Here is a 27,809-nt window from a genome sequence, read left to right on the forward strand (position 1 = left end):
ACCTTGCAGGATTTGACCTTTTATTTTTGGCCATTTTCTTCGGACAGATTCAGCTATTACGATTTTATCAGAAAACAAAGTGCTCATCCATTCTGATCCACTTCCTTCTTTGTAGGGTCTCGAGTTCCAGCTCCCGTGTGGTCGGAGCCGCCCATCTTAGTAACTGTGGAGATCAGTTCACGGGGACCATCTAGTGTGGCGAGGGACTGGGGGATGGGATGGGTTTCAGGATTCAGGTTGGGTTGGGAATGTGTGCTCTCACTGCCTTCATTGCTCTGTATGTAAAATGGGAGTATGGAACTGAAACATTTGCTCTCAGAACCTGTACAAATCAATGGATGAGAAATGGCAGCAAGATCCAGCTGATATGCACTTTCCATTTCCTACTCATTTTGATGGCTTTGTGTTCGTTATCAGCTAGCCTTCCTGGGTGGTATTTCAGGTGGATGCAAGAAGGCAGGTTGAATTGCTGCAAAGAGCTGAATATCTCCACTGTGCATGGAGCTGGGGATGTCAGAGGTGTTTGGTGCTGGCAGAGAATATTGAGGATGACTCTTTGGAGACCCTTGTGCCTTCCCTTAGGAACATTCCTCTGTCCTTTCAGTTCTTAATGAGGTCTTCTGTGTTCATTCACCTGGGGAGGGAGAGAAAAGCCTTCAGTCCTGTGTCTTCTTTATCTGGAAAACTCAGGAAACGCTTGTGTGATCAGCCAGAAGGCCACGAGTGCTTCTGCACAGAGACATCATGGTGCAGAGGGTTTGCTCAGAAGCATCCCCAGGCCCCAACCTGCTTCTGCTGCTTTCACAGGCAGGACAAAGATGTCAGGCTTTGGGAAAGGCAGCCCCATGCATTCACCCTTGGTGCAGTACCAGGGGAGAATTACAGCCCTGGCTTTCCTAGCAAGGCTGCAGCTTTGTACTTCTGGGCCTGATATCTCCTTTGCAGGCTAACAGAGTGCCACTCCTCATGCCCCTGGTGACTCCCAGATCTGAGTGGAACCTCTCAAAGACATGGTGCTGGCAAGCCCAGCCCAGCACACCGTGCCTTGCCCAGACGTCTGTGCTTTGTTGAGTGTTGCCAAGTATCATTTTTCTTTTACCTCCTTATTCCTGGATTTAATAAATCCGGAACTATCCACCCTCCGCTCGAGCCAGAATCCTCCCACCATCAAATATGCCCCATTTTATGCCTTCCCTATCTGACAAGGGAAATAATCTCCCCTACTTTTCTCCTTCATGCTTCTCTGTCTAAATCCTGAAGCCCTAATCCTGTTAGCATGCTCTGTTCCAGGGCTCTGTCTCCACGGGAGTAACATAATCCTGCAGTAAATCTAGTGGGTCCAGAGAGACACATACATACGGATGAAGGCAGGGCTGCTGCCATCCTTGGCCTTCTCCTCTGCCTCCCCCAGCCACTTTCTGTAGCTCCCCAAGAAATTGCGTAGTGGCCAAGGAGCACAATAAATAAAGCAGGAGAGAGGTTACCTCCTGCCCCCTCTCTGACTCGCTGCCTCTTCAACTTCACGGTGCTTTTTGTCTCCGCGTCCTTCACTCCCTCCACTCCCTTCACTCCAAACTCTGCCGTTGGCACAATTCCCATACCCACTGGAACTAATGCAGCTTCAGAAATCTCCCCATCGCCCTGCAGCGGTTCCAGCGTGTCAGAAATAAGACTTGTAAGTGTTGGTGTGGAGCCTGCATGTGTGTGCACATGGAAAACTTGCCCAGTCCTCCTCTAGCCTAGACATCATCTCCCACCACTTGCTTTCTGCAGCAAATTAATTAAGCAGGTCAGCTCTCATTGATTATCAATTTAATCTTATGTGTAGACCTGCCGACTGGACTAAAATAGAAGTAAATGTAAAGTATACGGGATGGGGATGGGCAGCTTGTTGATGCAGCAGAGAAAATGAGTTCCCTTGACTGCTTCTTGGAAGGTGCTTTTAATTTGTTAATGGTTTTCCCATTCATTTTCTGGCTCCGTCATCCTTTAGCGTGTGTGCGTGCGTGTGCATGCGCGTGCGTATGTGTGCTCTCTGCTGAGTGTGTATATATCTATCTCCTTAGATCGCAGCCAGATATTTTTTTTTCTGCTGGTGTAAATTACTGTGACTTCTTATACTTCGATGGTGATATGTTGATTTACACCATTCGAAGACTTGGCTCAAAATATGTGCTGAGTGGGATGAGAAGCAGATAGGATGGGAGGAATAGCAATGTTCTATTTTGGTAAGGGGGAAGAAATCTTTGCTTTCTTGGCGCTCCCAATTTCACACGTTTTCCTGCTACTTCTTCCCATGCCGTGAGTGCTAATTTGAAGCAGGATATAGAGCCTGTTCGAGTCAATGGGACTCTCCACGGCGCACTTGGGCTCTGGGGTCAGCGTTTTCAGTGCAGAGAAACCATTCGCTCAGGGTCAGACCCTGGTCGGCAGCATCGGGACCTGCGAGCTTACGATGCATTTCCACTTGGGAAGGAGGCTGAAAGGGCAGGCACACAGGAGGACCCCGCTTCTCTAACAGCACTAAGCACCTGCCCTCTGAAAATGGCCCCTTTCTGTTACGCTGAACGGGGTGCGTAGCAATGGTTTGCTGTGATCAGTTTGGGCTCTTCAGAAACAAGGTTCACTGGGGCAGGTCCTGCCAGTGTGGCTGATACTAGCGTTGGAAGTCGGATGCTGTTTCTGCCCTCATAAACTGGCAGTCCAGAGTGTCAAGGCCCCGATTCTGAGTTATGTAGCTTGTTGAATGTGATCTAGTCCTGAGGAAATTACCGGTCCCCAAATCTAAAGCAGAATTGAGGTTGCTCTTCTTGGAAGCAGGTGGTTAGGACTAAGGTCGTGTAAGAGATGCTTTCAGCAATGCATGTGGTAGTGATAAAGTTTTTGGGCTCAGTCCTGCTTCTGCTTTCTGTCAAGCTTGACTTTGCAGAAGTCAGCAACAAATTACGCTGGTGTAAATTTGGATTCTGGCCCCTGATGCTCATATGTGCGAAGTGAGCTAAAAAAGAACAAAACTGGAAATATGTTAAACCAAAAAGAGCAGCAAACCTCATCAGTGACTGTTAAACATGCTGGTCCATATGCAACCTTTGGCTCATGGAGTCTTCAAACTGCTGATTGTGGGAAGCGAAGAGAGGTTGCCAGGAGAAGACTCCCCCAGGCTTGCTGCCCCCAGACATCTGCTGGGGGCCACCATGAGGAGCCACCCCAACAGAGGGACCTTTGGGCTGACCTGATGTGCTGCTCCTCGTACTAAAATAGTTGCACCAGCTCAGATAAATATTTCCTGTCCTCCGGTGTTAGGTTCAGAGGTAAGGTCTTGTGTGTCAGCTCCTGTGTTGACAGAAAGCTGGAGGCTTTGCTGTGGTGTGGAAATGTATCCTTTCAGCCTGTGTTTGTGTGTGTTCCCACAGGTTTACAAGACACACACACACGCATGCCTGGAGAGTGTTTCACAGTAACCACTCTTCTTATAGCCCTCCTGCTGGAAAAAAGGGTATTTGGTGTCTGCTGAGCAAGGAAAAGGATGGGAAGTGGGGTCAGACAGGATAAAATAGGATATTAAAAACACATAAACCATGCTGTGTTGCTAAACGGTAGCAGCATGATGTATATTCTCCAGATTAGCATTTCTGCTCAAGTTCACATCAACCCCAAATCCCAATTACCATCCAGATTTGCAACCAAGGCCCTCTGCAGGGTGGCTTCTCCCTGCCCTGCCGGGAGTGTCGCCGTCCCGGTCTGGACGGGGATGCACAGGGGCAGCCCGCAGCTGGTTGTGGTGCTCCAAACAGCTGCTGTCCCTCTCTGTGCACCATGGTGTGCTGGATCCTGGGAGAGGAGCAGTAACATGTGCTGTCTACAGGCCTAGAGCGGTGAGAGGCTTATAAAATGCTTCTTAACCGCTATTCAAGGCCAGAGCCAGGATATGGCCTCACCCCTTTTTCTGTCCCAGATCATGGGGATCTGCAGGTGGATTGTTTGACTCTTGCCTCAGACAGGAGATTGATGCCAGAGATTACATGCTCCTGCTTCGTTCTGAGACAAACGTAGCAGGAGCCCCTGTGCTTAGTATGGCATATGCAGGGTAGGAGCCTGCAGAAGAGCCCAGCCAAAATCTCAGATGCGGCTTCTGGCTGAGATCGGAGGATGCCCTAGCCCTGTCCTGAGACCCTGCGTGCTTGGAGGGGAAGTGGGCAACGCCTGCAGACTCAGTCCGAGAGCTTTAGTGCTTTATGCTGGGGGCAGAGAAAGGGTTGAAAATTACCCTCAGGTTTGGTATTTCCTCTTTTCCCCCTTTTCTTCCCCGCTATGGCTCTGCAGCCTGAAACAGAAACACAAGTATACAGTCCTGATCTGGCCTATTAAAAAAATGGGAACGAGGGATAGATGTAACGTCCATCTGGTAGTTATTGATTATGGCCATCTGGTAAGGCAGCAGCCTTTTCATATCATGTCGGATCATAAACTCCCCCGAAAAGCTGTCTCTGTGTGGCGGGCTGCGTGTTCGCCAGAGAGGCAGGAGCGAGGGGCTGGCTGGGACAGTGGCTCATCGCCCCAGGCAGAGGCACCACCCTCCTGGCTCGTGACGCTGCTTGAACACGATGTTTCCCGGTGGAGCTCAGTACGAGGACATGTTATGATGTCAGCCCATTTGTCCGCAGAGGGGAGGCAAGATCTTACGCAGCATTTGGGGACATCTGGCCATTTGTGTTGGAGTGGCTCTAGGTTTGGGCGTGAGCTGGAAGCTGCTGTGGCCTGACAGTCCGGGGTGCCTTGGAGTGCCGTGAGAGGCAGTGGGGCAGCAAGCTCCTGGGTCTCCTGCCTGGTGGGTGAGTTCATCCACCCACCGTGCTGTTCTGCCAGCGGCTCAGCTCTCCCTGCCTGCCCCTGGGTGTTTGCCCTGGCCAGAGGCTGGCCCTTCCCAGAAAGCCTCTCCTCAGTTTTCCCTGCTGAGATTATTTTGACTGCTAATCTGGTTATTTCTTTCTACCTGAAAAGGACATAACTGTATTTCTGCCCCATCTCCCTTGCAGACATTTCAGGCCAACGAGGATGCCACGGAGGTGGTTCTCAACAAGATACACAGCCCGGTGCTCACACGCTTCGTGCGCATCCGTCCCCAGAGCTGGCAAAACGGCATCGCCCTAAGGCTGGAGCTGTATGGCTGCCGCATCACCGGTGAGGCTTGCCTCCTCCCTGTCCCTCTGACAACCTGTCCCAGGGTGCTGTCCCCCCGCAGCTGTCATGGCTGCTTGGCATGCGAACGGTGACACTGTGACCAGCATGGAGGCACCCATCCCAAGGGATGCGCTTGGGGGGACAGGCACCCAGGCCCCGGAGGCAGGGGGGAAGCCTGTTCATGCCGTTTCCTTCCCTGCAGATTCACCCTGCTCCAACTTGTTGGGAATGCTTTCTGGCCTCATCCCTGACTCGCAGATCTCAGCCTCTTCCATCAGAAGCTATGACTGGTCTCCCAGCATGGCCCGCCTGGTGAGCAGCCGCTCAGGCTGGTTTCCTCGCGTCCCTCAAGCCCAGCCTGGGGAGGAGTGGCTGCAGGTGGACCTTGGCGTCCCAAAGAATATCAAAGGAGTCATTATCCAGGGGGCTCGTGGAGGGGACAGCGTGACCACCACTGAGTCCCGCTCCTTTGTGAAGAAGTTTAAGGTGGCCTACAGCATGAATGGAAAGGACTGGGACTTCATCCAGGACCCTAAAACAATGCAAGCCAAGGTAGGCACTGCCTGGAGCAGCTGCAAAGCGAGATACATTTCTGGCTATCTTTAGTCTGCCTGATGGGGTCTTGGAAAATTAGCTGTCTCTCCCCATAGAGACCATGGAAGTTTGGGTTGTCACCATGAAATCCCAGGTTGTGTCCCCTGATCCTGCTCCTAAGCCATATTAGAGGATGTAGGTTCCACCTTGCTCCAGAGATGGCAATTTCCCTTAATTTCTTATTGTGGACCAGGCCTGGGGATGTGGACATCACCTTCTGCTCCTCCCAGCTCCTGCAGGTCAAAGCCCACAAGTTGGTGTATTCAATTATGTTTGGCACAAATTAATTACATATTTTAAGGGGAAGGGTGTTGCTGTTGTGGCTTGCACCTCTGGAAAAGGAAGATAAATCACAACTTCTCTTTGGGAAATTTGCTATATCTGAAGTCTCTTTTGCCACACTGGTGTGACCCTGAAATTCCCTGTGCTTTTACCATATCATCGGAGTTCCCCATGGTCTTTCTGCTTAGTGGTATGGGAGTGGCAGGGAGCTTAAGAAATTAATGAGTTCTAAGATACTGCCTGTTCTGTTTTTATGCAAACTCATCTGCTTCTGAAAATTTGGGGAAGTTTTAATTTTTTCTGATCCTACAAATGAATCTTAGAAGGCCTGGCGCTATCTATAGCACTCTGTTTATTCCCCACAGACTTGAGATCATGCACGTAAGCTGAAAAGCAGCAGTACTTGGACTGTGAGGAAAACTGAGCGTTTACACTATCCTAGAACATGCAGTAGCTTCTTTATTTGCCAAAGGACAAATCTGATCTTATTTGTATGTGAAGTTAGTAGATGTTCCCCCAACTTTCCCTGTGTGGCTTGGATCAGAATCTGACCCCTGGATATAAAGCAGAGGCCAAGAGAGATTGTACAGGTTTCTTAGAAACAGCCTCTCTGGTCCTCTTGAAACTGAGGAGGAACAGCCCAATTTTTGCTCAGCTGGACTCAATGGCCGTGAGTCGGACAGCTAAACTATTTCAGGCTGTGTCTGTGCCCTGCCAGACCCAAATTATCAAGTCTGGTGGAGAGCATGTGGGATGCATACATCACTTGCCTTTTTTCTCTCTCTCTGTAGCTTTTTGAAGGCAACATCCATTACGATATCCCTGAAGTCCGAAGATTTGACCCTGTTCCTGCCCAGTATGTCCGAGTGCACCCAGAGAGGTGGTCTCCAGCAGGAATAGGAATGCGCCTGGAGGTGCTGGGCTGCGACTGGACAGGTAGGAGCCCCTGTGCCTCTGCCCACCAGCTCCATCAGGGTCATGGTGGGCGCTAAACCAGCAAGGTGCAAGTGTAAGGTTATTTCTCTCCCTGCTGTCCCATCTCAGGGTCATACTGTGGCAGGGAGACTGCAGCCGTGATGGCAGGATTTGCAGTGTGGCCTGAACCCATCTTTTTACTTCTACTTTAAAAGGAACTGGCCTTGACACAGCATGTAGCAGCAATGTTTGAACCCCCATCCAAGCTTTTGCACAGAGACCCACCCGGGATTTGTCCCCAGCTCCCTTCTCCCTCCTTTCAGAACTTTTAACTGGATGTTGTGCAGGCTTTCCCACTCTCTGTGTTAGATAACATTTGGGCTTTTTAATCCAAATGGATAAGACAAAAAAATAGGAAGAGAAGCAGAGGTGCAAAAGAGGGGTTCAGTGACCGGTACAGGTATCTTGAGCTGACAAAATAAGGTTTTGATGTAAAAACATCTGTTCCTCTCTCATTGAACCCCATGTGGAAATCCTTCTGCAGACAAGGTTGGGGATTTAACTCTCCAACATCTCTACAATATCCCTAAGACCAGGGAAGTTTGTTCACTTTTGCCCACCTGTTTTTCACAAGCGGTATGCCTTGCAGCCACCATTACTTTTAATACAGAGGTGAAAACTGTCTAACACACTCACTGAGACCGGTAGAGGTTGTACCTCTGACCCTTTTGAGGCTTGATGGTGATTGATTGCTCCATAGTTTCATCCCCAAAAGACAAAAATGCACCCAACAGCTCATTGTGTCTGAAGCTAGTTTTTCAGTGCCAGAGGCTAGTTGTGCCTTTTTCTAACCTATTTTATTTTTTAATAATCTGCTTAAATCTGAATCTGGTGTCCAGATGTCAGTGATAAAGAAGTATGATTTCCATTTTATAAACACATCTGTAGAAGGCATTTTCTTGTAAGAATTCCCATTCTAGGAAGCTTAAAAGACAAAGAGCTTTTTCCCACCCTTTTGTGGAGTCTTTACTACCCCTTCCTCCTGTGATATGCTGTGAGATGCATTACAAACACTTAATAGCAAATCACAGAACACACATACACACAATTAATAATGATAATTTGTCACCTTTGAAGTCAATGGCAAATCTCCACCTGGACTGGGAATCCATTGTAAATGATTTAAACTTTAGATCAAGCTTAGATCTTAATTTAAATCTTACAACATCTTTGGGATGTTGTAGGAGAAGCAGGCGCCATGGCTGTCCTGCAAGCAGTGGGAGCTGAAGCTTCATGCAGAAGTGGTCAGGCAGCTCCCGCATCGTTGCATCAGGCAGCTCCCAGGAATCTCCAGCTGCCAGATCTCTGCAGACCGTTGGTGGCTGGTGCATCACAGTGCGGCATTACTGCCACAAAGGGAGGCAGTCGCACAAGAGCTCTGACCACGGATATGTCAGCCCCTCCATTGCAATCCTCCAAATTAGAGAATAAGAGGGGTTTGGCATCCTCAACTTCTTGTGCTATTTTTGGATCCAAATTTTCTTTTACAGCTATGTCCACGTTCAGTTTCAATATCAGCAGCAACAGCTCATGTTTTTTCCGGGCAGGGTGCTTTATGGTCATTTCCCAGAGTGGCCGTCTAATCATTTGCACATTGTAATGTTTAAAACTCAACTGCCAAGTCATAAATATTCGTAGCTTTATTGATCTACAGGCATTCAGCTTTGTAATCAGAGCAGGGCTTGTAATCTTGTGGATTCACTATGTTATAAAAAGCATTTATATCCCTGATGCAACCTGGAGAGCAGAGATAGCCCATGGCATTATCTACACGCTAAATCCAGGCTGGCTACATGCAGCAGTCCTTGACAACGCCAAGATACAGCCCTCCTTTGCTGGGAGGACCCAGGCACGTTACAGAACTGGCTGTGAAAACCCAGGCAATTGCACTTGCTTGGGAACAAGATTAAGAGAGGGATTAAAACAAGCTGATTGAAAATATACTCAAGTGAGGGCCTAAGCCCATGCGTACCCTGCCCAGTTGTTTTAATTTCTTATCAGCTACAGGCATCTTAATTATTGAGTCAAACAGATAATTTAACAGCAACTGGACTCACAAACTAGTTGGCTAGTAGCTCAAAAATTGGGAAGCAGGCAGTCAGCAATTGACTTCTTTCAAAGACCTGCCAAATTTTTTCTTCTGAAGAGTCGAGATTGATGAATGTTCACTTGCAGCTGGTTTTCTCTCCTTTGAAGTTCCAAACATCTGGCTTCAATTGCTCAGTGACTTTGCATTTTGATCAGCAGTTACCACCAGTTGCACAGACACTTGCTGGGCCAGGGAGAGAGAGAAAGCGAGCAAGCCAGACCTCTCTTTTTCACTTTCCATTTCACACATCACGTTGTCCTCTCTGCTATTTTCATTATCTCTTGTAACCATCGTGTTGCAGCTCTGCCATGGTAACTGATTTTTCAAGATATATTTCTGCGGCTTGTCCAGGGCAATGCAACACTGTTGATTTACATCCGCTCAGCATCTGTGTCCCGTATGGGACTTGGCTTTCAAGGTCCTTCCACATTGTCACATTTCAGCTATAAATCTCAATATACAAGAACAACAACCTAAAAAAATGTACCAGCTCTAAATAACTTGCAGCTTTTGATATGTTGCCTTCACCTGCTGCTTTTTTTTTCTTTTCTTTTTTATGACACATTTCTGTGCCTGGCTGCTTGCAATTTGCTTCTTGGTTGTGTTTGAGGTTTTATGGGGTTGTAACAAATTTAAACTTACAAATTAAGAGACTTTGAGGTTATTTGGTATTTTATCCTGAACAAAAGACAGACACTGGGAAAAAAAAAAAAGTAAAAAAACCCCGGAGAGTTTATGTGCAACATGTTTAATAACAGGAAAATAAAAGGGCAGAAAGGAGCCTATGGAAAATATTCAATGTATTTAGGCATTTCCTCCTGCTTCTGGCTTTATTAAATGATATCCTGAAGGGTGCCGACAAAGAAACACAATCGCACATAACTGAGCAAAGCAGCCTCTTTTCAAAAGTGGAAAGAATCAAGCCTGCTGTACTCATAAAAGGAGAGACTGCTGGAACCTAATGTCGTTTACTGTTGATCTTAATATCCTTCCCCTTCTTGCTTAAATTTCCCCTGACACCTGCCTGGAGGTTGTTTCACACGGGCCATGTTGGAGAGAGGGAAATTGGACAGAGACCCTTTGAAAGTGTAGTCAGGAACCTGGACTGTGAAACCAGATGCTTTCTGCAGCGAGCCAGAGCACGCTAGGGGATCCTCTGGGTCCGTTTGCGGTTACGTCATTTGTGGGTTTGAGTGACTTGTTTTATAAATTGGCACAATTGGTGGGAATGTTGTGTGTGTTTTTTTAACGTGTCATATGCCTTTATGAAAGAAAAAGACATTCTGCCTGTGATCTCTCTTATCCAGTAATGACAGCTAAGCGGATTGCCAACACTAGCGTAGATTAAAAAATTAAGAGAAAAAGTAGCATGTATGTCTAGAGGAGAGTCTTGTCCAACAGGGACTCTAAATCAAAGGAACTCCCGTACGGAAACAGCCAGTTCACTTGAAGTTCAAACCATGCTGACATTTGTAGCATGTAGAAATTTCATGGTGTTCTTGTTCTATCTCTTCCTGCCATTATAAGAACATGAGAAATTATTTTTTTTGCTTTGTTTCCTCCTACATGGGCTTTTTGTACTGTCTATTGCAAATAGCATCTCTAGTCTGTTTTTTTCAGATGTAAAGCCCACTGCAGAGACACTGATGCCCACTTTGAAGAGCGAAGAGACCACCACCCCATACCCAACTGATGAAGAGGCAACCGACTGTGGTGATAGCTGTGGAGAAGAGGAGGGTATGTATCAGAGCACATCTTTGTCTCAATAAATGATGGGTTAAAAGCTATCAAATACTCTTATCTTCCCATTTGCTTCTATGCATGGAGCTGATTCCTGGAAAGCTTAGAGTAATATTATTAGTAATAGGCCAAGATAAAAAAATGCAACAAACAAAACTTGCCAAAATCTGATAAGTTATATCAAGAAAGGATGCAAGAGCAAGAGATAGCAGCTAATTCAGTCCCTAGGGTACAAGACTCGAAGAGCTGCTCTCCCAGCTTCCTTACATGACCTGATGCAACTCACTTAGTGCCTTGTTTAGAGCCACCTCCGTTCCAGATCCCCTTGGCTGGGTGTCATAAATTCAGAAGGCGATTCAGGGGAGAGATTCAGACTGCCTGGTATGGAAGACTCCTTTTGCAGAGGTCACAACTGTGGGAGTAAATCACAACATGTAGAGAAGGCTGATGTCCTGAAAACCTATCTGTTAAGGATCATCTTCCCTAATATTAACTGCTTAAAATTTAGGAGGACAGTCTGGGCTGATTGTGCAGGCAGCAGAGAGAGGGGAACAGTAACTCCAGGCAGGAATTCATCCCTCCAGTCTTAGATGGCTGTCAGATGTACAGGGAATGGTTTGGTATCTGTGGTGCTTGCCTGCCTCTTCTGACTACAGAAGAGGCTGAATGTTAGTTTAGACGACACGCTGTGCTTGTGAAGAGACAATGCTGGGGGCAACTAATCCTCTCTGCCTCAGATCCCTACCAGTAAAAGCAGACATCATATTTTTCTGCTCCTTGCAAGGGGGCATGTGAGCATCTAAAGCTTTGACATGTCCAGATTAAGGGGAGTGGGCACGGCAGAGCTGTGCAGGGTTAGTTGTGCAGCACAGTGTGCAGGAGATGCACACCCCTGGGCAGACAGCAGAGCGTGGGCCTCAGCGCTGGGGCTTGGGCATTTACACAAGGACTTCAACGAGAAATCTCAGGAGGAAAAGATATCCTTTGAGATAGCTCCTAGGACTTCTGTCACTTCAGCTTCCAGTCCCAGAGAAAAAATTAATGGGTTTTAAAATACATAAATTAAAAAAAGAACATTAATTGGCTTTTTCACACCTCGCATCGGGATTCTGCTGTAGTTCAGTTCTGGAAATGCAAGTTGCAGAAGTAGCTCAACGGGCCTGATTCTCATTGCTTTGCCTCAGTGATAAGTCTGTGCAACTCTGCTACCACTAAGGCACTTGGGAAGCTGCCGACAGGAAATTTAGGCCAGTAATAGTCTCTGCAACAACATGATTCCTGGGTGCAGTCCAGGGCAAGAGAGCGAGCAGAGTATGCCGTGGAGCGTGGAACCAGCCTCCCCACCAGCTTCCCTCAGTTTAGCAACAATTTTCATTCTCATACTCCGTAAACAATGAGTGTGTTTCTCTGGACAATCAGATTTATGACAGCCAAACAGAAACAATGCTGCTCTCCAGGGTATGAGATTAGATTGAAATAAAAGGATCCATGATCTGCATTGTTTTATTTCGAAGAGGGATTATGTAAAGAAGGCCCTTTGCCCCTCGCAGCAAAGTTCCCCTGATGCCTATTGCTTGAGTCACTCAACTCCTTCTGGCTATCGCTCACTTTGTGGGCACTGTGATTTAAAACTTCCTCTTCGCTCAGGAAAAACCCGGCCTATAATTGGTCTCTGACGTGCTTGGGATGGTCTCAGACCGTTTCTGCAGCCTCCGTGCCTTATGGCTGCTTCCCCAACCGAAGGAGCCAGCAGCTGCCTCGCTGCTACGTGCAGGCCCTGGCAAGTGCCCTCCTGCCCACAGACCCGTCTCTGCGCGAAGGCTCTCCAGAGCTTTTAAAGCTGTTGACACAGGGGAATTAGCTCCACTCCTGTTTCACAGATGAAAAGTTAAATGACTCGCCCAAAGACCATGTGGTGAGTCCGTAGTGGAGCTAGAAATAGAGGCTGGCTCCTTTCACTCAGAATCCAAAAGCTTGAGCTCATGGTGGCCCCATGTTTCCCCTGGTAGCATTTCCACGAGAAGGTAGGAAGTGGTGAGTGACAGCTCACCACGTTGACAGACAGCTCCCGTCTGGTGCAAGTGGCTAGATCTGTCACTCAGGAGCTGGGTTTCTGGAGCACTTGAGATTCTCGTTTTGGAACCAGAGCACAGGCTGATGAGCACAGGGCACTCAGGAAGTGCTCTTCCCTGACATTTAAGAAGGCATTTAATATTTGACCGCTCTAGGGGATGAAGAGAAGGTGCTGATTAGAGTCTGGAAGCATTTGGTACTTGCTTTTATATTTGCTTAGTTTGGTGGATTAGCCGCAGGACATGGTATGAGCATTTTGATGATGCAGAACTTAAGGCTGATCCCTGGAGCTGACGAAATGTGAGACAGGTTAAAAGCATGAGCGTGAGTGAGATTTCATGCTTTCTTCAGTATTTATGGCTTGCCAGCTATTTTACTTTCAGGTTGTTTTTTTTATAGCAACCCTTCATGGGTGGGTCATTTTTTAATCCAACTTTATTTTGCTTCTATTTCTTTTTATAAGATTTCCGTCTCCCTGCAAATTTCAACTGCAATTTTGATCTCCCTGAAGACCTCTGTGGTTGGTCACACGACTTGGCAACGGGTTATACATGGTCTTTTCAGCCTACAAGCACCTGGATTGGCAACTCTGAACCAAGCCCTGAGACTGTGCCTGGTAAGATGGTTAATACCATACCAAAGTCAGGAAGAGGGAGCTGATGGGGCTCAGTAGGACTGATTATTGTACAGCTATCAAGAGCCGTGAAGGCTGTGCAGACCTGAACGTTTTCTTTTGTGGAAGCTGTCAGATGCTTTGCTTTATGGGTTCATGACTTATTTATAGGATTGTGACCGCTGGCACTGAATTATCCTAACTGTCCTCTTGAGATAGCCTTGAATTGGACACTGGGCTTTGAATCCACTGTGACCATGTAGGTTAGTCTGGGCTTTGTTCCACATCCTGATCCACATGTCCTCTGTAGGACCCAATGCTTTTTCCCCAAAATGCATTTCCTCTTTTGTCAGAGATGCATTTCTTCTTCCCATATGTTGCTCAGATTGCCTGTAGTCTTCAACTATTCTGTACTCTGGGCTTGCATAGGCTGGATTTCAGCCTCCTCCAAGTGAAGAATGAGCTAAACCCTAAGAATGCAGAAATATGCCAGCTTCTTGCTGTTTGACTTTTGCTCTTTTTCTCTTCTGTGCTTTGGAAGCAGAAGATTTGCATGAGCGTGGCAGAGCCTAATTTATGGAGGACCTCACTGAGATGTGCTGGCATGGGTTGGAAGGGTTGGAGGGCTAATTTATGTCTCTGGCAGTGTGGTTGATATATCAAGTTCTTCAGCTTCACATCTTGGAACTCACCCCGGGACTAGTGCCCTGTCCTTACCCTTGTTGACTTTGTGGCACCGGTGGCACAAAGAACATTTTCCAATTTCCTTATAACTGTAGATTACATCACCGTGACATCACCTCTCTTCACTGTCATTCGTTGCTTATGAAACTCAAGGGTCCCCCAGGGAGAACTGGCTGATCTCACCTGGCTTCGGCTCTGCCCTGATGCCCAGTGACTCCAGTGCCTGCATACCATGTGCCCAGGGAGCTGTGCATGCTGCGGGCTCCTCCCTGTCCTCCCCCTGGTGAGGTTGAGTCTCAAAATGCAAACATTCGGGCGAACCTGTTAGCCACCTGGCAGAGGCACTGGCCAGATTGGCAGTGCCGCCAGCCAGTTGGAAAGCCGTGCAGCCAACACCTGGTAGGCAGTGCTAAAGAGGAAAATATGTATTCCAGAAACATATGGGAAGAGGAGAATCTGCTACATCTCCACACACAAATCACCCCCACACAAATGCACACATCATTTCTCTCTTCAGCTCCTGAGGTGCCCGGCATTTTTCGAAGAGACAGGGTAATGCTGTAAGTGCAGCCTATATGGACATCTGACAAATTCTTTGGCGTGACATAGGGTCACAGTGTCTGCTATGGAGAAAAACATTTTCATATTTCAAGTGTTTATCTCTTCAGCATTTGAGTGCTTTAGAAGATTAATATCTGGAGCTCAGTGGAGCCTCAGGCAACAGGAGAGAACACTTACAACCAGCCCCAGACTTAATAACCCTCCCCATCTCATTCACTGTAATAATGTTTAATTAATATAAGCCTCCTGCAAGTAGGATAAAAATTACTTATTTTTATAACTCAGACTCAATTTTTCATTTCATTTCCTCTCCCCTGGGTCTCCCTACAATTAGTTGGCCATAGTTTCTTAGAAGACTCTGTTGTAAGTGCGCACGCGTGTGTGTGCGCACTTGCACAGCTCGGGAGAGCCCGGTGCTGCCTCAGACAGCACGCAGTTCTGTTTTTTACCCTTCTACCCTTTATTCTCTTTCTTAGTTAGTTACGAGTTGCAAAAACTCATCAGTGCAGCTGTGGGGGGACATTTTCCTGCTGAGTTCAGTGATCTGGTTTCGTGCCAGCGTGGAGAGCTCTCTCTTACGGTGCTGTGCTGAGTCAGGCACTGGAGCACCTTTGGGGTGCAGGCAGGCACCCGGCAAGTTGCAGGCTGTACAGGCAGAGGAAGGGGAGGAGGCAGCAGCTCCAGGGGCCTGAAGTGAGTTGCCCACAGCAGTGAAAGAAGTCATCAGCAGACACCAGGCACAGGCTGAGGGACAGTTGTTGGCACTGCCATGGGATCAGCCTCCCAGCTGGGTCGGGTGGGGATGTGCCCTCCCGGCAGCCACGCTGCTGCCTTGCCCACACAGCCCAGAGCTGCAGAGGGGCCGACACGCAAAGGCGCCGCTGCCACGCCTCGCTTTGGTCCTGCTCTTAGAAATTAAGAAGACATAACACAAAAGGAAACAACTATTTGCTTTTTTGCTCCCCGCACGGCTTTTAAAAGCAACTCGAGAAACATGAAAAAGAGGCGATGCCAGCCCCTCGGCGGGGACAGAATCGAAGCATTGTTTGGTTCACACTCCCCCATTCTTCCTCTGCCTTTCCCTTGCGCTCCCTCCAGCACTTTGTTTCTACTTAGAAAATTCATCCTCAGACTCCAGGGAGCAAGGAATGAAAAGCCCTTGTTCGGGGTGGTCTTTTCTTGTGAATTCCCCACCCCAGGGTGAGCAGTTGGGTGACAGAGAGCAGCTGTGCTTGGTTTAGAGGCAGGGCAAAAGCTAACGGGAACTCAAAGCCGCTGGAGCCCCATTTACTCTGATTTAAAGGTGCTGGCCCTAGCTAGAGGCTGTGGCTGCTCCACAGTAGCAAGTAAATGTGCTGTGCCTTTAAGAGCCATGTGGTGTATGTTTCTATTTCTTCTGAAAATGGCAAAACAAAAATTAAAATTAAAAGGGAAAAAATAATAATGAAAGGAGGAGCCCTGGCTCAGTCTGCATGAGAGAGAGAGGGGGAAGGAAATGACCATGGTGAAATATCCTCTGTGAGGCACTTGATTAGAAAAGTCTGCTGAGAGACAGGCCTGAATTCCTCAGATATCTCCTGATTTCATTTTATGCGCTGCATGCAATTCCTCCTCGTCTTTGGCGCGGAGAACTTCTTCTCGAGACTGACAAGACACCCACTGCTCTCCTTCCACTATTTTTATTTCCAAGATACTCTTTCAGGCAGCTCTGCATTTCTTTTTTTAGCCCTGTGTTCCTTGGGCTCTTCGCACCATGGATTAGCTCCACATCCTCTCCTGCAGGCTCCTGTTACACGTCTGGGGACTCCATTGGTGAAAGTGGACCCAAAGTGCCAAACTCAGCAGAAACCCAGCATGGTTCCAGCTGTTACCGTGCCCTTTACAAGCCTCAAAAATACTGTTGCTCCCTTTTCCATGCCCCCATGAGAGATTGCCAGGATTTTTCCCTCTATGGATTTTCAGATGCTTCCCATCTGTAGAAAGATTCCCCTTAGCTGCACCTACCAAGCTTCAAGGAGCAACAAGTTCAAGTTTCAATGAGATTTCATCCCCCGTTCCTGCTGCATGCAATGGCAATGTGCCATTGGTGTCAAGATAGAGGTCTTAAGACCTGAAAATAAATCTGGGTTGGTAAGTTGGGCACCTCAACTCTTCCCTGTGTTTGAATTTCACCGGGGTCTTGATCCTGAAGGGTGTAAAGATCCTGGGTCATATCCTTAGCTGGTAGGTGCGGTTGCATTGCTCTCAGTGATGCTACGCGAATAAGTCAGGACTGAAAAGCTGGAATTGGTGTGTTAGCCACTTTTTTTCCCCTCCTTTTTTCTTGCAGTCATTAAGTAAATACCTTGTGGTCCTAGAATAGCACTGTGGGGTCTGCACCTCTGCCACGTGCTGCTTCTCATTCGGGTGAGCACAGTGTCAGGGTCAGAGCCACGGCAGCATTGTGAACCCCATGCTGTTCAGATGTTGGCAGCTGTACACGCACGCAGAAGAGGAAGTGATTTTAACATTGCAGCTCTCCTGACCACATAGCTCTTGGGCTGGGCTGCAAAAACCCACCAAGACCTTCTGCTGTGGGCCGTGGCCTCGCTGGCTTTGAGGGTCAGGAATGCTGCTCATTCAGGTTGCAGGCGCTGCAGGGAAAGGTTTATTTGTTTCAAAGCGTTTCCAGCAGAGGAATGTTTGTAGTGCTCTGAAGTTTCCTAAGAGCTTATTTTTTAAGGAAAACAAATGTTGAGCTGTTTTTAAGCTAATGGTGACCCTTTACCATTCCTGTGTTTTTCCCATGGGATCTTTAAAAGGGAAAGTTTCATATTTTTCCTGCAGTCCATGAGAACTTCTGCCTGAAGGCCTTGATCCTACTCTGTCCAAACCAGCAGAAACATTTTCATGGTGTTAATGGAGCAGGGCTGGACTGAATTGGATATCTGCACTTACTCTCATGAGACTTACTCTCAGGGCTTCTGCCTTGGGGACACATTTTGACCTCTAGGGTCAATCCTGTCCCCTTTGAAGTAGGAGGGAGTTTTGTATGTGGGGTGGTGTGAAAATCAAGCACTTCTGTGCAATGAGTGAGCAGCTGCATGCTGTGGGAAGGAGAACCACATACTCGGCTCGCTCTCTCCCCGCTCCCACTATGTGTGGTGCAGATTGCCTCTCAGCAAAGCTGTACGCAGCTCTCCTGACCCTTGTTTGCACAGTGAGGACAGCAAACCCTAAGAAGTCCTTCATGCCTTGGCTGCCTGCAGCACAGTAGAGTTGGGACACCCCGGTACCCACATCATGAGAGGTTTGCTGAGCGTCGTCTGGGCTGTGCAAGTACCCTGGCTGCAGTCTAAGGCCAGGCTGTGGCCATCCTCTTGCCCATACTGTCTGTAATGAGAGAAGGGGCACGGCCACAGTCTGTCCCTGCATTGCCAGCAAAGCTCCTGCACGCTTGGGCCGGGCTGCAGGCAGAGGAGAAGAAACCATTCCTCTAGGGCTTGCCCGTTTCTTCATTGCTCGCCTGTCTGAGTCCTTAGTCACATTTTGGACCCAAACACCAGTGACACACACTGCTTATAAACCGGGCTGGAATGCTCTCTGGAAAGCAAGACACTGTCTCTCAAAACTTAGCGCGTGCATCACTCCATCGCTTCGCAGCAGTGACTTAGCAGCCTGTGAGTCACAGAGCCCGATTCGGGAAAGCGTGCGCACGCGAGCAAGCCATAATGTGCAAGCCTGTGCGGTGGAAGCGCTGGCTCGGTTAATGCCTTTAATTGTGCATGCACAAACGCCCGGCGCAGGTGGGTCTGTGAACACCCTTTCATGTAGGGGCGTGCAGGGTGCCTGCCAGGCTGGCGGTGGACGCAGCGCGGTGGTAAGCAGCTCGCTTAGCATAAATGTCAGGCTCTAATTGGCATTTGGTTTGTCAGGGACACCGTGCCCTCCCTGCGCTCCTGGGGGGAGGCAGTGGGACTCACAGTTGTGCCGCGCTGTTGAGGACGTGAGGCTTAATTAAGAGAGAGGATGTAATGGCCCGTCCATTAGAAAGGCTCCAGAGAGCAGGCGGAGGGCTTGGTTCTGGGCAGGTGTGGGGTTTTATGCCTTTTCACGGACTGATTTAGAGACTGAAATGGCAAGGACTTGGCAGGCTAATTAACACATAATCAAAATTGAGGGGATTTTCCAGCAGACGCAGTGATCTAGTTAATATAAATATTAGTTCTACGGAGGATTGATTTCCCTTCGTAAATGAAAGTCTGTCATTGAGGAGAGGCCTGTCACTGAAATTACGACAGCAGCCTTTTGAGGTGAATTTGCATGATTTGCCAAAAAAAATTAAAAATATAATAACTATCCAGTTTCAATCTGCATATTCATGCAGCTGCCATCCCCCTGCTACCAGAGCACCCTGCAGTTGTGAGGGGCTCTGAGTTGATCTGCTCCCTGGGAAAGGCAAGGACTGATGTAGAAGGACAGCAGGATCAGGCCTCACTGGGACATCTCCCCAGCCCTGACATATCACGGTCAGGAGTGGCATTTGGGGCTGTGCAGGCAGCAGACAGGGCCCGAAGCAGAGATGTCACCTGTGGGATTTGGCAGACGAGGTGGCTGCCAGAGGGCTGCGGTGCTACCACTAAAACACACTGTGAAACAAGCTCTGCAACGAAGGAGAGTGTGGTGACCTTTGGAGGGACATAAGTGAAGGCAATTCAGCGTGGGTCCTCTGTAGGAGCAGCAGCTGTAACTCAACAATATCCAGCAAGGGAAAAACGCAGAGGGAATCTGAAATCTCAGTAATTGCTTGTGTACATCCTGCCCGACATGTTTTGCTGGAAAGCCTCCAGATGTGCTGCTGAGACCGATGTGGGAAGGTGCTTTTCTCGGGAGAGGGGGTGAGATGTGCAGGACCCAAGCACAGGCAGGCTGACCTTGCGGAGGGAGCGGCTGCCATGGCTCGTGGTTGCAGCCTGACCCAAACCGCGAGGCTTCATCCCCTGCTGCCCCTAATGTCCTCTCAGATGGCTTGCTAGCAGGAGGGGACAGGCACGCCAAGAGGAAACCGCATTGGCCAGATGGTTTGTTTGCAGGGCCTGGCTGGTGATTTATCCGGGGCTCACTGCCGTGCACGTACAAGCGACTCTGCCATCGTCTGGTTGGGGATGGTTGCATGTTCACGCTCCTCTGGCTCCCCTACATCCAGATGATCCCATAAATCTTCCATGAGATTTATGCCGTGGCATCAGTTGGAAAAACAGCAGTAGGTTAAAACGCCTGAGAAGGTTTGTCCTGCCTTCTTTGAGCCGGCGCTTTGAACTACCAGTGCCAGTTCAGTGGGGGATGTAGCTGCCGTGTTAGCTGGAATAGAGGCTGCAAAGCAAAGTTCTGGGAAAGAGATTAAAATGCACTTCTGATCCTGGAAGAATTGATCAGCTCATCATTGCAAGGCTCCCTTCAAGCGTTTTAGCAGGGGAAATCAGCCTTTCAGGTGCTTTCTGTGCCAAGGGCTTCCATTTACTGTATCAAACAGAGCGACTACTGGAACCACCAGGCTCCCACATGCTGTTCCAACAATTAGCTCCACAGTGCCCTTGTTCAGTCAGTCTCAGCAAATTCGCGGGGCTTTTCAGAAGGTCCAACTAGCCATTAGAGTGATCCAGCCATTTCATCTTCAAATGACACAGAAAGTCATGTCTTCTTGTGCTCTGCTCTCCATTCCAGAAGCTCCTGTTACCAGGAGCGGGAGCACATGGTACCCAAACCCACTGCTACTTGCAGGGGAGAAGCTGGGTTCATTGCCCAAAGGCTGAGCCTCCCCACAGAAGATGCAGCAGGGGTTGGGAGGGGTCCCGCAACTCTGAAAGAGCCTGTGTGGTTAGGGGGGGCATTGGTTTTGGGTGCGGTTCAGGAGGTTCTTTGATTTCACAGCCTGATAGGAATGGGAACAAATCGGAGGTCAGTGTTATCCCTGGGAGGGATGTGACTCAGAGGCACACAGGCTCTTTTGCTGGAGCAGAGGAGGCAGGAACGCTGGGTACCATGAACTCCCAGTGAGGTGTGTGGATGATGGGGGGGGGGGGTGTCCAGCTGTGCAATTAACATAGTCCCCTGTGGTCAGCTGTGGGCTTTGGGTGGAACCAAGGGTGGCTCACATCCCTGCACTCAAGCAGGCTGTGATTACCAAAGGTCAGTCTTGAACTTTGAGAACCTGGATTTTATCCTTCTTGAGCCTGGCTGGCGCTTTTATTAAGGTTTTGCCTGTGAGACTATTTCAGCTGTGAGATAATTGTACGATCATAGACTGATTTGCTCTTCCAACTTGTTTGTTGTTGCTGCTTTTTTCTTGTTGTTGTTGCTTTTTTCTTTGAAGAGGCTTGTAGTGAATTACTAAAAGAGGATTTTAATTCAGGAGACCTTGATGACTTATTATGCCTTATCGCTCCTTAGGCATGGAGTACAGCTTGTTCTTTTTTTTTTTCTTCCTCCACTTGTTTATCTCCCACATCTCCTCCTCCACCACTACCACTCCGAGGTAAATCACAAGAACACTCCATTAGAGAACGGCATGGTACTTTTTCAAGTGATTCACTCAAACAGGAGTGAGCAAACATGCTTTCATCTTTTTTTTCTGCTACTGTTTGTTGGCATAAAGTGCCAAGTGGCCCAAGTACATTTCATAGGTGCTAGAAAATATTGCTGAAAATGTTGCCCTTTCTTTATGTGGCCAGTCAGGGACAGATTTGTCCTTCACGCAGCAAAATCAGCGAAAGTTCATATGGAGTGGATATGCCTTTGAAATATTTTGATCATACATCCCAGGAGCAGAGTGATGGCAAATCTTTCTGCTGTCTTGTCCTAAATTTATTTTAGAAAGCTGTGTAGATCACGGTGGTTGGTTTCAGCCCAGCTCTCTGGCAGTGACAAACTTGTACCAGGGCCAGTGGCTGTGCAACCACTGATAAATCTCCCTCGGCCTGGGATGTCACCGGATTGCTGAGCAGCAGCAAGGTCTGCTGCTGTTTTCTGGGTGGGACCTGTCTTTCAATGCTCGGGAATTGGGATCTAAGTTCAGGTCTCACTAGTTGAAGTTTTGGAGGTGTTTTGGGTGCACTTTGCAAACATTCTCAGTGCAGACGCTGCTCTTCTGCAGTTGCTGTGGGCACTGAAGCCACAGAAGGAGCAGGGCGAGCAGGAGGCAAGCTGCTGCTCAGAGCTTTGCCTGTCAAGCGCAGCAGGCTAAGACGTGGGAAAAGGAAGCAACAGACCTTTAGGTGTGGTCCTGGGGCAGAGGTAGCCCCCCCGGGCTGCAGCAGGGCTCGCACGTGCTGGCATGAAGCACCAGTGGCACTTGCCCACTGTGTAGCACAAGCAAGCATGTTCATCCCTCTGTTGAGTGAAACGCAAAATACAGCAATATCTGTCATTGGCCTGTCTGTGTCACCTTGTACTGCAGGCACTGCAGTCAGAGCAACCCAAGGGACTCTGTCCTGCCATTGGTCATGATGGGAGGGGGCAGTTAAGGATCAGATCAGCTACGTGCTTGGCTTTCAGTCTGTGCTCAGGGACTTCAGGCATCCAAGCTGCAAATGGGGAACTCCTTGAGGAGGCTTCTCATCAGAGAGGTCTGGAAACCACTGATTCCAGACCAAATCAGCTGTGCCCAGGGATTTGTATCCATGGGCTTTTGCTGCTATTGGTACTCAGATCAAGTATCTCCAATTCTAGTCTCAGCCTGGGATATCAAATGTACCAAATCTCCTCCCTGAGGATTGACAAAAAGCATGACAGAATTTAAAATGTAATATTAAAGCAAGTGAATCCCCTACTGTAGGTATTTCAACAACCTTCAAGTTTGCAGCTACCTGGTTGTCACCTGTGCATACTTGACTCACTGGGACCACGTTCTTCCTCTGTGCTGTGCTTTAGGGGCTGTTTTGCTGCATTACAGAAAAAACGAGTGCCAGGTTTTCATTTTGTCGTGCGTGTCCTCAAAACAAACTTGTCAGCTAGACCCTGATTGTGCAGTATTTACCGCTGGGGATGAAAAGAGGCAGGATGAACACAGCTTGAGATCCCCATCCCAAGACGAGTTTTCAGCACCAGCAGTTAGAAAAACCCGCCTCAGGCTTGTTCACTAAGCTCCCAACAAAATAAACACAACCCCCTCCCAATGTCATTATTGTGGCATCACTTCTGACAAAAACTGCTCTTTAACTTCTCCTAATTATATTGATTCTTTGGCTTACCACTTTCTGGTTTTGCTGTCGGTCTCCTGCCAGGCGGTGGTGGCTGGTGAAGGAGGTGTGCTCCTCAGCCCAGGCTGCCCAGGGTGCAGCAGCGGCACGGAGTGCTGCACACAGGGAGGGTGCTGGTGGGAGACCCCACTCCTGCATGGGTGTGAGAGTCTCCCCAGCACTGCCAAAGCCACCTGGCAGGAGGCGAGACACTTGTTGCAAGTGGCCGCAGAAAATAATATAATGGTGTTTTCCTCTTTGAACAGATGGCAAGAACTACCTGCAGCTGCAGAGCAGCGGAAGGAGGGAAGTCCAGCGAGCCCGGCTCATCAGCCCCATCATCTATCTGCCCCGGAGCGCTGTCTGCATGGTCTTCCAGTACCAGGCGTGGGGCAGCAATGGGGTAATGCTGCGGGTCTGGCGGGAAGCCAGCCAGGAGCACAAGGCGCTGTGGGTCATCACGGAGGACCAAGGGGAGGAGTGGAGAGAAGGCCGCATCATCTTGCCCAGCTATGACATGGAGTACCGGGTAAGATGCTCGGGGAAGGTGTGCTGCACGAGGCAGCATCTTCAGCATCTTTATGTCAGTGTTTCAGAGCCAGGGCCCATTCATCATTAGGGAATGTCGCTGTTTTCATTGTGTTTCTCGAGTTACTATAGTAACTAAACGACACTGTTTGTTATTCAGAGAGTGCCTGTCTTCCGCACAGACTTGGGCCTTTGTTCAGCCTGTTGCCTTCTATATTCCTCAAATCTCCCGCTTTGCAATTATTTTCCCTTCTTTTAGCAATTATTTTCCCTTCTTTTATTTTCATTTTGTTTTGTGCATTTCCCCCCCCCAACTGATGGTCATCAGATAGTCTGACCACAGGCAGGTGCACAGCTCCAGGGAGCAAACCCAAACCCTGCAGCCAGGAGAAGTGGGAAGCTGGGAGGGGGCATGGCCAGCTCTTAAGGGCAGGCAGCAAACAGCCCTTCTGCAGCCTCGGCTGCAAGTGCTGGCATGGGAGAAGGAAGGGAGAATGCGGGTTCATTTGTGAATCCAATTCTCAGATACCTTAGACCAGATCAGAGGGCTGGGTGCAGCACTGTGGGATCAAGGCCCAGTCCCATGTCAGGAGATCAGTGGAAAAGAAGGGATGAGCTGGAGGGAGCCGTGCTGCTCACCGCAGCCACCTAAGCCCCTCTGGCACGGCCACGCTAGCACCCTGCGGAGAGGCTGCTGCTTCCAGGAGTGCCTTTGGCACGGTTAGCCCTTCCAGGCAGCGTGCTGTTTGCCAGGGAGCCAGGGCTGCTCTTGTCACTTGTTAATGAGGATCGGCACAGCATGCAGCACCCTCCAAGCAGAAGGAAACACTCACTTGCAGACCTGAGGCAGTGCTTTGATGACCACCCTGGTAGGGAGCCTTGCTCTGGCTGCTTCCAGCCCGACCCTGCCCCGGGGAGCTGCTGCTGTCAGGCACTGACCCCTCCAAACTGCTGCTTCCTGCGTGGTCCCAAGGACGAACTGACACTCTGTCCTGTGCGCAGACGGACACCTGGCCCTTCAGGGAGGTCTCCTTGGAGGCAGGCATAGGATCGGGCTGCACAGCCACCCCAGAGAAAGGGGGCACTAAAGTGGGGAGAGGAAGTTTGTGAAATACATAGCCCCAGGAAATTATTTGGACCCTTGAGAGTAGTCAGGGAGATAGAAAGCAAAAGCTTTGCACCAGAGCTGCATGACTAGTTTGCATGTGTGTGTTTGCCTTTTTAATAAAATACCAGTAAACGCACTATGCCTACAGATAAGAGTGATGGGCACTGGCTGACTACTTTGTGCGTTAAATGTGAATATACCAGTACTAGCTAAATAACAGCATCATTATGTAAATAGTGCAAGTCTCTCCACTCAGCAGTTCTCAGAGCTAACGACTCTATTTATTTTTGTAAATATATTTTGCCTGTGATTAAGTAGGAATAAATTGACCCTTCTCCTCTAACATTTCAATGCTTCTTATGTAATGTTGATGGGAACAGCACTTTACAGTTAATGTAGCAGTGCATTTTGTGTCCTTCCCTTCCTTTTCCTGATCATAGTCCAGTTAATATCATGGGCCAAATCTGCTGCTGCTGTAAGTCAGTGTTGTGCCACTTGCATCATTTGTGCAAGGGCGGGGGATGGCCTGTGATGCTGAACATTGATTCACTGACTCTATTCCATGCAAGAGACATTTAGTTGAACAAACTACAAGCCGAGTGCTGACAGACCAGGTAACGATCTTTCCACCGAACCTGTCCCTGCAGAGTAGTTTTCTCTGGGGAAGGGGTGGCAGAGGCAGGGCAAGGAAGCAGCACTAGTCTCAGGTCATCTGGAGGTGTGCAGGGGAAGTCAGGAGCAGATCTCCTGCCCTCTCCCTCAGGAGCAGCAGCTGCTCTCTGCCTCCCAGCTTAGCCTTGACATTTCTGTTCTGATTTCTCACAGATTGTGTTTGAGGGATTTATACGCAATGGCCACTCAGGAGAGCTCGCCCTTGATGACATTCGGCTAGGCACCGACATCCCACTGGAGAACTGCATGGGTACGTGCTGTGTCCGGCCGCGGGCTTGGGGATGGCGGTGGGTGAAGCTGGGGCTGGAGAGCCTTCTCTTGCAGGCTGCTAGTTGGCCACTGCTTTTCCCCTGCTTGAGTTACTGGGAGTTTCCGGATCTCATCTGGGACTTTCCTTGCCCATGAAAGAAATGAGGGGGACTCAGTCTCTAGGGGGGAGGCTCTGTGTTGGTGTGAGAGGCAGGAAGCACATGTCTCTGCCGAGCAAAGCTGAAAGAGCAGCTGAGGGTTACCAAGGACTATTCTGTGTGATAAGGACATACACGAAATTTAAAAGGAAAGTGCTGGACAAAAGAAACCAGCTGTCAGTCAGTATTACATGCTTAGAGGGGCCGATGAGTTCAAAAGGAGTCTTCTCTAATAAGAAATAAAATAGCAGAGGGGTTTTACAGCAATGTTAACAGAATAACAAAAGAAATTTTTGTCCTAGAATTCACCGTTCCCCAAACCAGGCCAAGAGCCAGGTGGATTCGTTCAATGTGAAAGACAGAGAGGACTTTAAAAAAAAAAAGAGGGAGAGCGAAAAATGTGTTTTAGCAGTTTGCTGGCGAAGCCATTGCCCTACCCTATTCCTCTAGCTGGCATATCCATGCACACACTGTGATGGGTCCAGTCGCCACCTAGCTCGGATGTGGATTTAGAGCCATGCCAGTTGAGGATGGGACCAGCAGTACTCAATTAGTGGGATTTGTGCTGAGAGCTGCCCGCAAGAGTGAGGCCCTGCTCTTCTGCATGACCCCGGGGAGGCATGTTTCACTATTAAACACTCGCAAAATGGCCATGTCCAACCCAAAAGTCAGGTGGAGCAGGGCCTCTCTCCCATTTGGTCTTTGAAAGGTCCCATTCAGTGAAGCCGCTCTTCTCTGCTGAGGGAGGGAAGGATCCTGGTGCCTCCTAACCCAAGCGGGACAGACTCTCTTTGAGGCATTATAGCCCAGGGGTGGAGGCACGGGATGAATTGTGCCTGGGAAGGGCTGGTCATGTCGCATGCTGCCCAGTGCAGGCAGGCGCTGGTGAAGATGGTGCAGGCACCAGCATTAATAATAGAACAGGGGATTGGGGCTGCCCCAGAGATGCTCTTGAGCACCGTTGGTCCCAGTTTCTTTGATGCTTTGAACTCTGCTGGTCTCTCATCTGCCAAAGGAGCTAATACTCTGTATGTCAAATTCCCTGTATTTAAGGCTTGACAGTGGTGTTTTAATCCCTTGCCTTCTATGGCATTAAAGAGAAGCAAGACTGATGATTAACACTAATGGCATTTCCTACTAACTTCTTTTGAGCTCAGCAATTCACCTAGCTCCAGTGTTACTGTGTCTTGGGCCTCATGAACCTAAAGCTTAATATTTCAAAACAAAAGCATTAATAAATTACAAAGTTTCAAGCATTGCCAGCCCTAAAAATAACACCAAACTGCTACACAAAATTATTTGTCCATTTCCAGGAAGTTGAATGGGAATCTTAAAACCGATAAGGATAGTTTGTTTCAGATCATTTCTAACAAAGGGCTCCCACTGCAAACTTTAACATAACTCATGGGTCATTTCCGATGTCATCAAAATAATAATGAAACAGCAGAGATACAGTGCTGCTCTCTCTCTGCCAGAGCCATGAGAATAGCTGACTCTAGCACAGGCTACTGTTTTTTCAAATGTAATCCTGGGAAGTAATCTGATTCCTTTTTAGCGTGAAAGAACACTAATAAGTCACAATAATTTTTTCCTTTGACAAATGTGTCATTCGCATTCTGAACTTGAGTGATGATTTCATAGCACTCGGTAGAGCCAGAATCTGCTTCTGTGACTCACAAGCATAATGCAGAAGTAATCTAAAAATAATCAGAAGTCTATTACTTCTGTGAGAAAGTAATCAGTAATAAGTACTGATTATTGCTTTTCAGATCCAGTAATTTGTAATAGATTACTTCTTCAAAGTATCTTGAAAGAGGAAAAAAATCACTTGCCTTTGTTTCTTGGCACTGAGATGGAGAGAAGCATGGCATCGATGCCCAGAAGTAATGCAGTTCCCATGTGAATAATGATGCCAGAGTTGAGCCAGAAACCAAACTGCTCTTGGAAATTTTAGGGGGTTTCAGGGTTTCATCACTGGGCCAGGTGGGGCTTTTTCTTTGGGTGACTCAGGCCAGACAGCTGTATCCAAATGGTCTTCAACCTAAGACATATTTTTCTCTGAAGCCTGTGTCTGAGTTGAAGCTTA

General features: G+C 48.5%; 1 protein-coding gene across 10 annotated transcripts in view; it reads left to right on the forward strand.

Moving 5' to 3' along the window:
* NRP2 (neuropilin 2) overlaps positions 1-27,809 on the forward strand; it is a 100,695-nt gene that overhangs the window by 51,789 nt on the left and 21,097 nt on the right. For all 10 annotated transcript variants that reach the window (XM_054208715.1, XM_054208719.1, XM_054208716.1 and 7 more), the window contains 7 exons: positions 5,037-5,181; positions 5,384-5,733; positions 6,849-6,993; positions 10,742-10,858; positions 13,398-13,550; positions 23,275-23,537; positions 25,470-25,566. In XM_054208715.1, coding sequence (XP_054064690.1) covers positions 5,037-5,181; positions 5,384-5,733; positions 6,849-6,993; positions 10,742-10,858; positions 13,398-13,550; positions 23,275-23,537; positions 25,470-25,566 — 1,270 coding nt within the window. The remainder of the gene's footprint in view (positions 1-5,036; positions 5,182-5,383; positions 5,734-6,848; positions 6,994-10,741; positions 10,859-13,397; positions 13,551-23,274; positions 23,538-25,469; positions 25,567-27,809) is intronic.

Source organism: Rissa tridactyla, chromosome 7 (genome assembly GCF_028500815.1).
Source record: "Rissa tridactyla isolate bRisTri1 chromosome 7, bRisTri1.patW.cur.20221130, whole genome shotgun sequence".
Taxonomy (NCBI): Eukaryota; Metazoa; Chordata; class Aves; order Charadriiformes; family Laridae; genus Rissa; species Rissa tridactyla.